Source organism: Chaetodon auriga, chromosome 7 (assembly GCF_051107435.1).
Source record: "Chaetodon auriga isolate fChaAug3 chromosome 7, fChaAug3.hap1, whole genome shotgun sequence".
NCBI lineage: Eukaryota > Metazoa > Chordata > Actinopteri > Chaetodontiformes > Chaetodontidae > Chaetodon > Chaetodon auriga.
The window spans coordinates 11,981,723-11,997,695 of NC_135080.1; the positions used below are offsets into that span (position 1 = coordinate 11,981,723).

General features: G+C 40.6%; 1 protein-coding gene across 1 annotated transcript in view; it reads right to left on the minus strand.

The window, feature by feature from the left end:
* Window positions 1–4,509: 4,509 nt before the first annotated feature.
* Window positions 4,510–15,973, minus strand: part of drd2a (dopamine receptor D2a) — a 37,680-nt gene continuing 26,216 nt past the window's right edge. Inside the window, exons 3-8 of the mRNA XM_076735953.1 lie at window positions 15,685–15,794; window positions 11,371–11,507; window positions 8,915–9,123; window positions 7,535–7,621; window positions 6,905–7,292; window positions 4,510–6,009 (exon numbers count right to left, since the gene is read on the minus strand). Of these exons, the coding sequence (XP_076592068.1) occupies window positions 5,813–6,009; window positions 6,905–7,292; window positions 7,535–7,621; window positions 8,915–9,123; window positions 11,371–11,507; window positions 15,685–15,794 (1,128 nt within the window). The 3' untranslated portion in view covers window positions 4,510–5,812. The remainder of the gene's footprint in view (window positions 6,010–6,904; window positions 7,293–7,534; window positions 7,622–8,914; window positions 9,124–11,370; window positions 11,508–15,684; window positions 15,795–15,973) is intronic.

Genomic DNA, 15,973 nt, shown 5'->3' on the forward strand with positions numbered 1-15,973 from the left:
ATCAGATTATTGAATGAACGATCATTAAACTGAAGCATGACGCATGGCAAAAACAGCAAAAGTTAAGACAATTAATTCCTTGTTGTTTTTTATTTCTTATAGCTTATTTTCAAGTGAGCGAGTGCAGTACTCCATGGACCAAAATAACGTCTCAGCATGTGAGAAAAGTCATGTTTAGAAATACTTCAAAAGCCCAACCAAAACACCTTATCAAAAATTCAGGAATATTTTTGTCGTTTCACAGATTCCCTCGTGAAAACTGTAAGACACACACAAATCTCAAGTCACCAAAACCGCTCACAGTGCTTAATGTGTGGAAAAACACGAGGCCACAACTAATACAGCACCACAAAGTTAGCACGCAGTGGTGTTTCTACAAATCATACTGTACATTCAAAATAGCATGTAAAAATTAGGGAAGCAAAACGAGGAAATTAAGCAATTTAAGCAAACGTGCATGCAGATGATGACTGAATTTCACAAAACCTCTTTGTGTGTGTTTTGAGCAGGCAGAGGAATGGTGTTGGCAGCTCTTTTGTCTTTCAAGGATAACTACTAATTACTCCAAAAGGTATGCCATATTGTACCACTTTGTCTCATTAAGCACATAACCTTCAGGGCCTGGGCAGAGAATAAATGTTGCTGGTTGATGGTCCAGCAGTAATCACACTTAAGACGCAGTTCCCTTGTATAATAATAAGATTTTAAGAATTCTAGTAAGCTATCATGAGTCAGTTAATTAAGAGTCACCTTATTGCTTGAACATGCAGTGCATGAAACCCCACCTCTGGTTGCACTCTCCTCCTTCAACCTCTGGGACTATTTTTGGACATGCTTATTGCCGTGCTGCACGTCGCCAGAGACTGTACAGAGGTGACGATGGAAAACACTCTCTGCAGATTGAAGAGGAAAGAGAAGAGGAAGACGGACATGAGGAAGTCTCTCCTCAGAGACCCTGTGCTTCATGCTACAGCATGCTAAAGCACATAGGGAGGAAGCTGTTCAGGCAGCTAAAGTGGCTCCCAGCGGGGTCCAGAGAGACACAGTTTAACACTAGTACGCTAGTCTTCACACAGGTAGTGAAGTGAAGACTAGTTTCAATAAATTACCAAGTGTGTCTGACCTGTTGTTGAATACTTCCTGTTCATGCTCAATGAGAATATTTTCTGTATGCTTTCTGCAATGTTTTCTTGTGCTTTTACATACTGCTCACGCCGTGCTCAACTATCACACACATGCACCCACCTCTATAATTCTTATCCTTCACGTTCTTTTGATTGTGCATGTACGTTGGTGTTGCAAATAAACAAACAATAAAAACCAAACAAATCTCCCGTCATGCACAAGTGAGTGCCAAGGTTACCTTTTTTTTTTGTTATCAACATCGTTGTTGATATTCCCTGCAGCAGAATCACTGATACGGAGTGAGACGTTATAAATCACAGACGAGCGTAACTGCTCGGTCCTGTGACATTTCAGACGCGGTATTGAGAGACAGGCCAGAGATTGACGAGGACTAGATAGGGTGTGTGGATGTGACGCTCTCGGAGTGTGTGCCTGTGTTGTGAGTAACAAAGTGGGATGGATTCATCAGTATATCAGTGATGCTTGAGTTGGAGCCCCAAGGAGCTGCAGAAGAAGCGACACTCGGGTCAGGCTGGCCAGCATTCAGAGATTTCCCCTGATGTAATCAGAAATTTAATCAGAAACATGGAGCTGCCCCACGGCAACAATGATAAGAGAGGGATCAAAGCTGTTTGCAGACCAACATAAAAGAAAGAGTAAAAAGACCGCAATACCGTTATGAGGAATAACCACTTAACATGCTTATGCTGTATGTGTGTGTCAAACAAGATGAAAACTGGGTGCTTTAAGGCTGTGCTGCAGCTTCATGCATGTATCCTGTGGCTGATTTATACATGGACATATTTATAATACTACCTAGAAATTGTCAACCTGTACACCTGCTCATTAAAATGATTCAGTAGGTATTATGAAGAACGGAGTGCTGACATGGAGTATGCAGCATGTAGGTGTGGGAAATTTTCCCTAAGGATTTTATTATGTGAATACCCTGTATACACATGTCACACAGGACGATATCTAGCAGAGAGAGTACACATGGACCATCTATGAATCTCTGACAGCAACACAGACGCACAGAACCAGGGTGAAAGAAGACTGCATGCGACTGAATAGGGCAATATGACATACTGTTTTTAACATGAATATTTCAGATAACTCAGATTTGTACCTCCTTGTGTCCCATTGGAGCACCTATAGTGAAATATGGTGCACGGAGTGAGATTCCTGTGGCTGTGTTAATCGAAATGATTGTTTTTTCTTTTCTTTGTAGCCAAAAAACTCTTGTCCTGGCTCTTCCATCTGATAGTGTTTGTCGGGGGGCAAATAGAATCCAAATGTCCTAGAAGATGGTGGAAGTCCATTAAGCTGTGTCACAGCGTACATCAGTCATGTGATGCCTGAAGGGACTGAAGAAGCACCCTCTCTACTGATTCTGTTGTTGTTCGTAGAAGAAAAGAGGAAATTAAAAGAGATTAGAAAGTTTGGAGCTGCAATCAGGAGTTTACAACAGTTTGTATTCCCTGTATGTTGTTGCTGGCTGGTATCGGACATCAGGAAAGAAAAGGGAAGAAAGAAAGTCCTTCGGGTTACAAATGATCTTCAGCAGAACAATATTCTTAAAGAATCTGTGTGTTTAGTTAAAGGAATGGTTCAGGATTTTGGGAAACACGCTTAATTACTTGCCAAAAGTTGGATGAGAAGTTCACTCTCATATTTGTCCATTTTATATAAGACAGACAGCAGGTGACAGAAGCTTAGTTTAGCATGAAGACTGGAAACAGGGGGAAACAGCTAGCATGGCTCTGTCCAAAGGCACCAATTCAAGATCACTCATTAGCAGAGCTAGGCTAGCTGTTTCCCTCTGTTTCCAGTGTGTATGCTAAGCTAAGCTAACACCTGCTTGATCAAGCTTTACCTTCTCATCCAACTCTCTGCACAAGAAAAAGCGGATAAGTTTCAAAAACAATTTCACGACTTTACAGCTAGCAGGCTACCATCTGTAATCACCTTTCACCTCCGGAGAATGTTCCACAAGGTAGACGAATGCAATAAATCAGTGTTTTTACAATCAATATTCACTTTTCATGCTGCTTCCTACTAGTCATGCAACTTTGCTAACATTGGAGAAAACTGTTGTCTTCTGACATCCATTCATCAGTGGGGAACAATTTAGTTTCTTTAGATTCAGTCGCATCTCACTAAAAACAGGTGGCATTCCCTGAGTATCCTCTGCCACCTGCAGCAGCATCACCACGAGTGATGAATTGCCTTGAAAAGAAAGAACTTTTCATTTTGTTTCCTTTGTCACTGTGGCCGGACTCGGTGATTGCTAACAGCATTACGGGAATATCATGTTGTTGTTGTTGTTGCTGCTGCTGCTGCTGCTGGCTTTGTCCTTCGTGTTAACTTGCTGTAATACAGATTTTTTTTTTTTTTCCTGACATTGATGCAATGCTGCTTGGTCTGACATTGGTCATCACAAAGACTGATGTTATCCTCAAACTACTCATGAAAAACTGCAGTACACAGCCACAACAAAGGCGTTACATCATGCCTCCTTGTCTGAGACATGTGTAGGTGATATCCATCAACTGTCAGTGTCTTCTGACTGCTGAACTATATGCTCTGTCTCCACGACACCTCATAGACTGTTAAGTTTTATTTTCAATGTTTCAAATCCAGACAAGCCAATTTTAATTACATAGGCCAATTTCACAAATCACAACCTCAAGGGGCTTTTTAATCTGCACAGTATATGACACAATCGAACGTTAGAGACTCTACTCTGATCCGTACTCCCCAAAAGAAAGAAAGAAGAAGAAACCTCAGGAAGAACAACAGAGGAGTGAACCAAGACAGACATGCAATAAATGTCACGTGCACATAATAGAAATACACCACGTAAAATTACAGCATGGACCATAAGGATGACAAAATTACAGGTCGGAGTGGACATTGAGCAACTTCAGGTGTCGCCAGGCAGACAGGACCTGAGCCATGTTTATTTCTTAATCGCAAACAACAAAATGACCTTTACTAATAAGAACATCTCAGCTTCTCAATACACACGCACTCGCACACGCACACACACACACACACACACACACACACACAAATATTAGAGTGTCCCAAGGACTCACAACACTGTAGAATGCTCCGTTAAAAAAAAAAAAAAAGGTACTTTATTTCATTTAGATATCAGTGTGTGTTATCCAATAAATGGTCTCTGTGTTACTCTGATACCTCTGCGCATGTTGGAGGCCCTGTTTGGGCTATAAATGTACTTTTTCTAAATGTAATAAAGTTTTCCTAAAAGGGAGCATCCTACAGTATTGGGAGCCATTGGAAAGCAGAAATGACCGTCAGATTTCAGGACTCAGCACTGGGACAAATTTCCCACAAATACTCCATCATAAAAAAAAGCACTTTTTGCAGACTTTATTTCTTGTCTAGATTTTAATATAGGGCCCAACAATTACAGAGTTTTGTGATTTCACGTAAGCTACAGTACTCTGAGGCTGATATTCATCAAAACATGAACATATCTTTGCTGATAATAACGTCTTTATTTCTGAACTGAAAATAATGCAGGACTTGTCGCCCAAATAAACACACATAGATGTATTGCTGTAACTATTATTTCAGTTTTGCCAAGTTCACCTCATTCTTACTCGGCAAAGGCCCCCAGGGAGCTGCTTCAGGGGGTTGCACAAGTCCACATGATTATACCTGGAAGCTGCAAAGTCCACATACAGGTCATTAGTTTGCTACGGAACAACTCCACTGCAGCAGTGCTCAGAATTACTTCCAGTAAACAACATTACTGAAATTGCAAACCAGTCTGGGGAATAAGAGAGAGGCTGCAGAATAATGACAAGTCATTGATAGGTGTATCTGTATACACACGGCAAACACTGATATTCATGTGGCACTTTACAGTGTCTCATAATTTCGTTTATTCGACATCTTCTGTAATTTTTTTTTGTTAAACATACATTTCATGAGAAGTCAAGTCGAGGAGCAGTGTAGCATGCATCACATTTCCATTGCAGGCATATAATCACAGTTAATGTGTTAAGAAAGACTATGTACAGCAAATGACAACAATAATAATAGTAATAATAATATATGCTTTTTCAATTTATAAAATTGCAAATGTGTGGATATCGGCATAGCCACATTATACAGCAAGTAAATCGTCTCTTGTATTTAACACACATTCCAATCAGTAATTTTAAGATTAGATTAGTTTACAGATTAAGAGCTCACGTTTCAGTTTTAACACTGCGATGAACACTGACTTGATATCTATAAGATTTGCAGAATATTTCCATCATCAAAACATAACATACACACACAATATATAGCAGTTTGCAACTTGTATGTGTGTGGTATACACAGATGGCTCCTTACGTGACAAGCACAATGATTCTAGAGAACAATGTCAGATTTTTTTTTTTTCTTTTGCCATGAAACAGGTCGTTGTTACAGACATTCCTTGTTTTACATTCAGTGATTTGGAGAACAGGGACTCCACAAACAATTCACATATGGAGCCAACGTGCCTTGCAATAAGACACTGGCAGTCACTCAGCTCCATATCTTCAAAAAGCAGATCACAATTTTCCCCCTGCGGTGCATTTTCCTGAACAGGATGAGGTATTTTCCAGAAGAGACGCTTTTATTCATCATTCTTCCAGTCTGATTGGACAAGTGATGCTGCAGTTTAGCAGTGCAAGATCTTAATGAACGCCTTTCTGAACTCGACATTAAAGGTGGTGTATATGATGGGATTTACGGCGCTATTCACGTAGCCCAGCCAAGTGAAAGCATTATACATCTCAGCGGGAACCTTGCATTTTGTGCAGTGGGTGTTCAAGATATGTGTAATGAAAAATGGCAGCCAGCATATAATGAATACACCTGAGGGAATACAAGAAAAAATAGAATTATTAGAAAAAGAGAGTCAGAAAATGGAAGAACAAGGCTCTTATATGAGACATCCAAACATGGGTGACATCCCGTATGGAGGAGTTGGGCTAAAATACCGACATAAAGTATCAGAACTATTTCCTTCTGTTGCATCAGGGCCGGACTTGTTTTCAAGCTCAGTTTTAGGTCTTGCCCAAAAATCTGAGATGGAAATAAAAACACATGCAAAGGCAGCCAAGGACCCAAGATGGCTGGGAGCTTGTTCAAAAGAAAAGCGGTTTTCTAAATTGTGCAGTTCATGATTAGCTTGTGGTAAATTAGAACAGAAACAAATATTTAGTCTTGATGAGTTTTAACAGAGTCTCCTGCTGATTTAAATTCGGAATCACAGCGTGTTGCTCTTTAAGTGTGCAAAGTTGACAACAAAATCCTAGTTATTTTGCTGTGGGAATGATTAATTTAACCCAGATTTTGATTAATTTTAATATGCTCAATGAATAATGAAAAAGCGAAACAAAACCAAAACTGTGATCACTGAGCGCTGACCTTGTATTTGTATGCATGTGTGCACATGGCAGACAGACAAACAAACAAGCATACACATAAGGACTACATGCACGCCTGCATATGGACACAAACGTCCATAAACATTCTGCACATACACATATATTTCCAGAAATTAGACATATGCAACACATGCAAAATGATTGTAATGTGGTGTCATTTTCATATGATCACGTGAATACATTTGTACCATGTTATTGTAACTGGTTACAATGTTTTTTACATTGACAAATGCAAAATAAACAGCATCAGCTCCACTTTTATGTGTATACTCAAGTTAAACATTTTCAAAAACATTTAAGTAGCAAGTGAACAAGCTCACCGAGGACGATGGCTAACATCTGAGTGGCCTTCTTCTCCTTCTGCTGGGAGATCTTTCTCTTGCTCATGGTCTTCACAGAGGTCTGAGTCTTGCCATTGGGTAACGCCTGCGTCTGGAAGGCTTTGGCCACAATAGGAGCCGGATCCCCCAGGGCCTCTGTTGCAGGATCTCCATTCTTTTCTGCTTTCTGGCCCTCCTCAGGGGGTGTGGGAGGTGTGGAGGTGGGGCTAGCGTTGGCCTTGTTGGGCATCAGTAGCTGGTGGCTGGTGGCAGGAGTGTCTGCAAGAGCACACTGCGACTGCTGCTTCTGCTTCTGGCTGCCGCCGCTGTTGTGCAGCTCATCCAGCTCCAGATCGTCTCCCTCAGTGACTCCATCTTTGATGAATATCTGAGCAAGGTGAGGATGAGCAGAAAAATATGGATTTAAATGGTCATTTTTCATGTGGTTATTACACAATGGTTTACATTTGAAATAATAGGTATTAAAAGAAGCAGAAGAAATTGAGCAAAACTTCAAAGGTAACACCTTGCTGAATCTTTTACGGGCAAAACAAATATATTTCAAACAATTAAACATTTTAAGGGGTAAACAAAAAAAGCTGTAAACAAAGAATAAAAAAGGGCACACACCACTTTCTTCTTGTTGACAGGAAAGCTCCCATTAGATTTCACAATCATGGTGCACAACCTCACATCCTCTGGATGAGTGCACTTATCCTGGAATGAAAACAGCTGTGTCAGGCAAGGAGAGGATACAAAGTCAAAGCACAACTGACAAAAAGGGCTGTCTAAGCACAGGTCCCACTGCCTAACGGGTCGAACGAGGCTACATCGAGCTCTGCCACAGAAAGACTGTTTAGCAAGAATCTGATCTGCAGCTTCAAGTCCATTAACCTGACACTGTAAGAAAGTGTCAGCTGAGACACAAATTCATCCAACATTTAACTGCGCAAGTGAAACTTTATGTAAATTATGTTCTTTTACTCCATAAAGATTACGTACATAATCTGTCAATATGCTGCCCTACAATGTCCTCACAGATCATTAAATTATATAGGAGTGTGCAGTCTATATTCCCTGCAAACCCTCATGTCTCTTATAAATATTTTGCCCGACCTCAATCTTTAACACACACACACACACACACACACACACACACACACACACACTCAGAAACCACATTGTAAGGCCACGCATGAGCATGATTAATGCAGTGCGCTGGATCAAGAGCATTACTTGACTTCCTGTGCAGATCCCATTGAGTTTCAGCATGTCAGTAAAATCAATAACCAGAAAAGCCAAAGGTCATTTGAGGGCTATTGCAACTAAAGTTGCGTGACGGCTTTTGACACCGAAGCATGCCTGTGAATGTAACATTAACATTAAAATTGGCCTGCTGAATGGAGCCATTCATTTCAGTGATTCAGGGGAAGAAAAACATTTAAAATTAGGTGTAACTGAGCTTTGCCCTTTCAATCTCGTGCCTTGAGTGTTATCCATTGTTTTGTTTTTTTTCAAAGAAAATCAATTCTCTTCTTGTCTGTGTTTTCTCCTTTACAATATATTCTTATGTAATACAATGCCTGTCCATAAACCCATCAAGTATAATTGGGTTGAGAAAATTATTGATTGCAGTTTCATAAAGGAACAAATGAACTGAAAGGGCAAGAGTTTTTTTTTTTTTTCTTCCGATGTTTTTTTTTTTTTTTACACTGGTTAAGAAGATATTATTCTAAAACATTCACTGAGTATTAATAAGTTATGTTTTTAAACGAAATTGAGGTTGCACTTCTGCCTGCAAAGAGGTGGTCTACGGTAAGCTCATTGCTTTAGATGGGTGGAATGCACACACAGCCCTCTCTTAGAGGTTGATTTAGACATCATTTTAAAGTGTCCAGACAGTACTGAGAGATAAAGAGGTTCGCTATAATAAAAGTTTCAATCAATCTGTGTTTCATGTTGAAGTCATAAACGTTTAGTTGTAAACAGAGACCGACCACAGCAGCTCACCTTCAGCGAAGCGGCCACATCAGGGTCGACAGCCTGACAGACGCGCTGCTTTGGTTTTGTGTTTACGCGTTTCCTGCGCTTCCTCAGGACCACATAAATTTGGACATAAACCAGCAGAGTGATGATGAAGGGAACATAGAAGGACACGATGGAGGAGTATACCACAAAGGCCGGATTGGCGATCACACAGAGAGACTCGTCACGAGTAGCTGTGGAGAAAAGCACAGGGTCAAGAAAGGCTTCAGGCTGCTTCTTATGTTACATCTAAATTTGTTTTTTGTGTGTTTTCGTCAATGTGACTCTTGGAAAACTTTCTACAATAAAACGTTGAACAGTTTGGCTTGAACTTGCAGCCGCTGTCAGAACCAAGGGTTGCTCTTTGATTTATATCTCTTGAAATTCTCTCCTACTCTTGCCTCACTTGGAGGTCATTCACATGCCGCCACAGGGCTTCTATCTGGTGCCAAATGTAGAGATCATATCGAAATTCTCATCTCCCTGCGCTGGTTGCTTATTAATTTTGCATTTCACTGATTGACTTTTAAAGTCAGCTAAAATTGCCTTGAGCAACATCACTGACTTTTTTTTTTTTTTTAACTCCCTTCACACCAGAACAGACACACTGAGGTGACAGTCTTTGCCGTCCTGGCCTCACTACCAGAATGGGCCAAGTTCAGACCCCAGAGGCAGCTTCAGATTAGGCAACAATCATTGCCACACAGGCACAGATAACAACTGAGTCATCATGGTTACAGTAGATGTCACAGTAATTGTGTGGTTCATGTTAACAACTTGCTATCTTCACACTTCAAGGTGGCTGTGCCTCGGGGTGTAAAGCGGGTTGACCATTAAAAGGGCATCACAATTTGACATATGAAATTATGTTTACTTGCGAGGAGGAGCACTACGCAGCCCGTGAAAAGAGCTGTATAAAATCTTCTGTAGCTTGGAAAGGAGTTTTCACAAGTCTGACAGTAACCCTTTAAAATAACCGAGTTCTGGCAAGCCCCCAACCTTATGCAGGTTATACACCGTCCACATGTTGCAGAGTCCTTGTACACCTCACTGAACTCCAATTAAGATGGAACATGCATGGACACAAACTGTGTATGTGTGAGTGTGTGTGCATGGGTCAATGACAGGCGCACTGTGAAACCCTTTGGTGAAAGCACTCCATACAGTGCAATCCATTTACAACACGAATCTGAGGTTGTGATAATCTGCCTTTGAAATGATCAGTAGACACCTGTGACAAACTTGCTGTCCTCCACAGCTCTACAATCTTTCCATCAATTGCTAGAAATATTTTAAGATGAGTTGCTGTAGCTTAAAAAACAAATCTCAAATTGCTTCTGTTCCAGTGGTTCCTCACAGCGGTCTCCGCTTTCATGTTTCCTGCAGCTCGCGCTGGCTAGATCTGCAGCTGCTGTTCACTTGAAAGCAGCTGTGGGGCTCACGTATCTAAAAGTCTGAGTCCTGGCAGAATCGACATTACATCAAGACACTCAAAGGGATGAGTGGAGCTTCAAAGTGACAGGCTGCGAGCCACAGGAGCTGGTCAGCAACAAGTCTAAAAAGCCCTCAATTGGAAACCGCTTTAACTCTAATCCCCTGTTCAAGCCCTTGTTCTGTCGAAAAAGAAATCTAAAGGGCTAAAGCTTGCTAACAGTAGTTACTTGTCAGTATGAAGTAATGGTTTTACCAGCATGGACAACTGCCTGTTGATAGCTTTTTTTTTTCTTTTGTAACTCAGCTGTATAGTATTATTATAACCGCAAATGGGCACTGATGTTGGGATTAAGTCTGGGTTGATGCAACATTAATGTAAATATGGGCAAGCATTTAAAAGATCAGCTCACTATGCACAGTGTATAATGTATGTGTCTACAACATGCATTATGTACTGTACTATGCAGTGGATGTACCCTTGAATAATACAGTACAGCGCCACTACTGCTCTACCAAGTTATGCCAACACATACACAGTAAAAAACAGGGTTTTGTGGCGGGGTCTGTGTCGTGGGAGTGTGGGATTCGCTAGCAGTGACCTCTGTAGCGCATTCTAACGCCTCTGCTGGTCAGTAAAGTGGAAGAGTAACTGTACATTTATGTATAAACCTGTAAAAGGTCTTGTTAGCAAGGTTAGCACCAGCACTATTTTGGGCGCATCTGCCGTTGCACAAAATCCTCACGTAAACAAAGGAGATAACGGTGCACACTCTGTCATCACATCTCAGAAACTTAGTTTTCCCTGCCTACGTGCCAACACTGCAAACAGAGATTCTGAATATCTTCACCCTGGAAACTCTTTCAGTGAACTAAAACTGTGTGGACAAAAGCCCAAATCATATAGAAAAAGCTAAAATATGTGTGTTTGTATGAACTAGCCATTAGCCACCTAACATGAGAAACTGTTGAAAGACTCTAGAGCAGATGTTCATTATACTCCGTCTTACCTGTGTTATTTAGGCCAAACAACAGGGGACATGATATGGCGAAAGACAGCACCCACACCACAGAGATCATTACTGTGACCCGTCTCCTGGAGCTGTAGCGAGTGTTGTACAGCATTGGCATTGCAACTGCTGTGTAACTGAAGGGGTGAAGGAAGAAAAGCCATTTTAGTTTGAATCTATGAAAACTTGACATTTTTCTACAGGAAGTATGGCAAGTTCAACATAAATGTTTCTGGAGGACGAAGTACATGAAGTCTGCAAGCGGCAAATGATGAAGAGATGGAACTGTGAGGAAGGCTGTCTCTCACAGGAAAAGCCTTATCATTTAACCTTGCTAGTTGACCTTATTAGTGATGTTGCTGTAATCACCGGGAAATGCACAGCTTTTTACAGTGTCCCATGCATTGATTTCTGTCTAATTTGGTTTGAAGGACTTTAGACATAAAACCAAGTGGATAAGGGTTTTTTTTTAATGCAAACACACAAGACAGGATGGTCAGGTAATTGCATTACTTCATGTGTGTTATCATGGATTATGCAACACACTGTACCAAGATGTAAACAAACCAGTACGCAGAGGTTTTTCCGAACCCAAGGCTTGTTGCAAGAGTGATGGTGCACAGTGCTGGTAAAAGGCCAAAAGATAAGCGTATTTTCAAAATATGACTGGTTTCATTGGGAGTTAAGATACATTTTTTGTCCTTCGGCTCCTGTATCACATTTTTGGGTTAGGGTTGGCTGCACCAAGATAGCACAGCTGAGACGCAGAAAAGATGAGGCACAGGAAAAATACTACATTAAACTGTTAAACTGAGCCTGCACTTCTGCCCGCAAAGAGGAAAACGTAACACAAAGTCGCTCTGTCATGGTTTTGGTTGATAGGGCCGCAAACACAGATCTCTCTTAGAACACGTAGGCCTTGATGTTGAGATTTCTCTCCTTCATATTTATACAGATCTGACATTAAAGGCACCCTGTGAGGTCAGTCAGAAAAGCACTGCGGAGCAAGGTTTTTACGAGTGCGAATCCAATTTGCTTGTATAATGCATGCTCATAAGGACACATGCTTGAGAGCATGTGGGCAATGCGATGCACATTCCTGCCACCAGTTTTACACTATTCTGCGTGTTCTCTGATGGCCGCCCACCCAGTGCCAGGTTGTATTGGAGTTTTTCTTCGCCTCCATGGCCAAGTGCTTGCTCATAGTGTAATTGTTGGTTCTTTTGTGAAGAATATGGTAAATACCTACTCTGTATGAAAAGTGTCATCAGATAACTTTTGTTGTGATTTGGCACCTTGCTGCAAATAAAATTGAACTAAAAAAAAATCTACTGAAGGGCAATTACTGGCAGCAACACACAAAGAAGTGTAGCCATGTGCCAACTAGGGCAGAGAAGAAGAATACTGCAAGCCAATAAATAAGGATATAAACAAGAAAATGTCTATAAGGTCAGCTTTGTGAATCTTTTATGAGGAAGGAAATGCATTCTTTGAGAGGCCGCAAGGATAGACATGACGGGTTTCGGTGAGTAACACTGAATCTAAACTTTATTAACAAGAAAACTTTTTGAACACATCTACATTAAAACATAATGTTTAATGTGGAAGAATCTGCACAATATTAGATTAATGGCTGATTGTTACCAGGAGTATAAAAATGTGCAGAGAGGCCTTTTCCTTTCAGATGCTTAAATCACAGTAGCCATAAATGGCAGCAGGGACGATATTACAGCTGCAGTTTTTTATTAAACGGATGTGCGATTTTGCATAGTGCAGCAAGTGTTGGCACCTTAAAGGCAACACCTATGATCCAAATTCTTTGAAGGTTTGCCCCTCAATCACACCATCTGTAATTTGTATGATCATAAAAGATATATATTGGGGCACAATTAACACACAGATGTCTGTTTTTCTGCACAACAAAGGTGAAGGCTGCCCTTATACAGCACGTCACTCAAGCTGAAGCCCAAATGCTCTGACATCACTGTGTTGTAAAATAATTTAGTGCACATTATGACTCACTGAGAGCATCACAACAGGGAAATGTTTTGTGGTTCCTCTTTAACAGTCTGCCTTTTGGCAACATAATTGGAGTTCTGTTAAATCTCATTTGGCATGTGTTTATTTATATCACCTCCTACACCAAAGCAGTTTTGTTTTAGACCGATTCATCTTCTCTTGAAAAAGGGATGTGAGAAGCTGATTTGATTGGCCTTTATTGGAGGCTGCAACCTTTTCATCTTTTCAACATTACAGTTACTATTTTCTCTTGTGCCCTTTGGTCACAAACTTCCAAAAGTGACTTGTCGACACTCATATGTGCTTCCGCCCGGAGTGAATACACAAAGATTCCCCTACAAAGAGCCCATATCATGATCACCTCCCAATTTAATCCACAATGGTGAGTAAGAACAAAGTTCGTAGAGAGAGAAACAATCCTTTGATCTATAAATTACGATGCTGCCTGGAGCTGCTGAACTGATAAAAGGAAACTGGAAATTCGTCTGTGCTCTCATGTGAACTTTTAGAAATCAGTGTCATGAGGGTGGACACTATGGATGCCGTCTCACTCATCTTTTCCGTGACTTGCATTCACGAATACGCGGTAAGAAGACACACGTCACATAAATAATATCTAAATGTTAATTTTGCTGCCACTCCTCTCTGCTTGTAGCTTTCATTTCAAATACACACAAGCAATCATCCATCCTGGGATTATTCAAACCAATAAGGTTTTCTCTACATATGCGACACATTTGCATTCTAATTCAATCACTGCAATAGGAGTTGATACTGCGTGTACGCGTGTGACTGTGGTGAATATTTATTTTGCACATGGTTTTAAGATGAAAATGCAGCCAAGCAGAAAATCATGTAAAATGAAACTTGACAGAATACTATAAAATGGAAATATGGGCAATGTTATGTCCTTGGCATTCTTTGGACTTGTCCATGAGTGCCTCATTTAGAATACAGCGATCTCTAACACTTTCAATACGTATTCCAGCTGTCAGCATTACATGATTACTTCCTACGCTTCTTTATCGAACGCTGGAGCTTTACATGCCCTTCAGACAAACAGCTTTCCTGCGCAGCCCTGCTTTGTGATCTACTTTAATCGAGGTGCTGTCATTAATCACAGCCATCATGCCAGTTACACAACTAAATAAGTGAATTTATTTTGGGACATGACATTAATGAATCCGGGAGGACGAGGTCCTCTGACAAAACAGGTGCTGTCATGAACTGATGCTTTAAATAGCGCTTTATTTGTTTGTGTAGCCTACTTATTTATAGCTGCTGTGATGAGGATTTTTGCACTTACAATAAATCACAAGATCATGTATAGGTGCAAGGGGTCGCTTTTAGTAACCAGCTCACAGAGCGTTTTAGCATCTTTCAGTTTATTGTTTTGATTCACTCTCTCATTGCTCTCATAGCGTCCTTTTCAGAAGCAGCGGTGAAAAGCTCTAAAAATCCTCCATAAACTAAAGTTAGCGACTTGCTCGTGAACACAGTGGAGCAGCTAAAGAGCCAGATGCTTAAGATTACTCAAGAGTTGAAAGAGCGAGAAACCGAACTAAAAAGTCAGTTTTGGACTGAAATTCATCAGGTAGCCAAAGACCTTCTGATGCGAACGTTGCTCCTTGTCTGCTGAGTACATAGATAAGATACTCTTTGCTAAAGCATCTATCAACTTAGAAAATGATATTTTTTGTGTATTTGTGAAATGTGTGTTAATTGATCTTTTTAAGCATACATTTTTTTTATTTATGTATGCATTTAGATAAATTATTGAATGGTTAAACATTTGAGGCGTTCCTCTGTCTTTCCCTCTTTTTGTGGTTGTTGTCGTATGTAACTGAAGATACTGCTCTGTTGTATTGTTTGTGTCGTACTGGACCATGATCTGTGACTAAAACCTGGATTTTGTGCTAACAGTTTGCAGGTGTCCACATCTTAACCATTAGATTTCATACTCATACACAACTGTTGTACAGGTGTTCATTAGGTTTTGCATGCTTTTAAGGTCCAAAATGTCAATTTGTCATATTGAGAAATTCACATTTCTAACCCTGAAACATCTGGAGGCCACTAATTAGGCTGGGTATGTGCCTCCATATAAATATAGAAGAAATAAAGGTTTATGGTCTGAAATCAATGTCTGGAAAACACATTTAGTTTGTATATAGACAGACAGGCTTTGACTGCAATTAAAAGGTAGCAGTTCCCCTCTGTTATTCAGGTAAAGATTTCCATTAAAAATCAATACAGGAAGCATGACAGGCAGGACTAAACAATCTGTGAACTCACCGATCGATGCTGATGGCACAGAGATTGAGGATGCTGGCTGTACACATCATCACATCCAGAGTGACAAAGATGTCACAGTGGATCTTGCTAAAGCGCCACTCTCCCACTACCTAGAAGAGAAAAAACATCAACAAATGGCAGCTTACAGCAACAGTCCACAGAACAAAGACGCTGCACTTGACTAACAAAGGCAGCGCCTCGGCAGAAATGATGTGTTTTCCTTCTGCAACAAAAAGCAATCCTGACACTTGAGTCTCCTTGTATACTTTTTCATATTATTTCCACACTG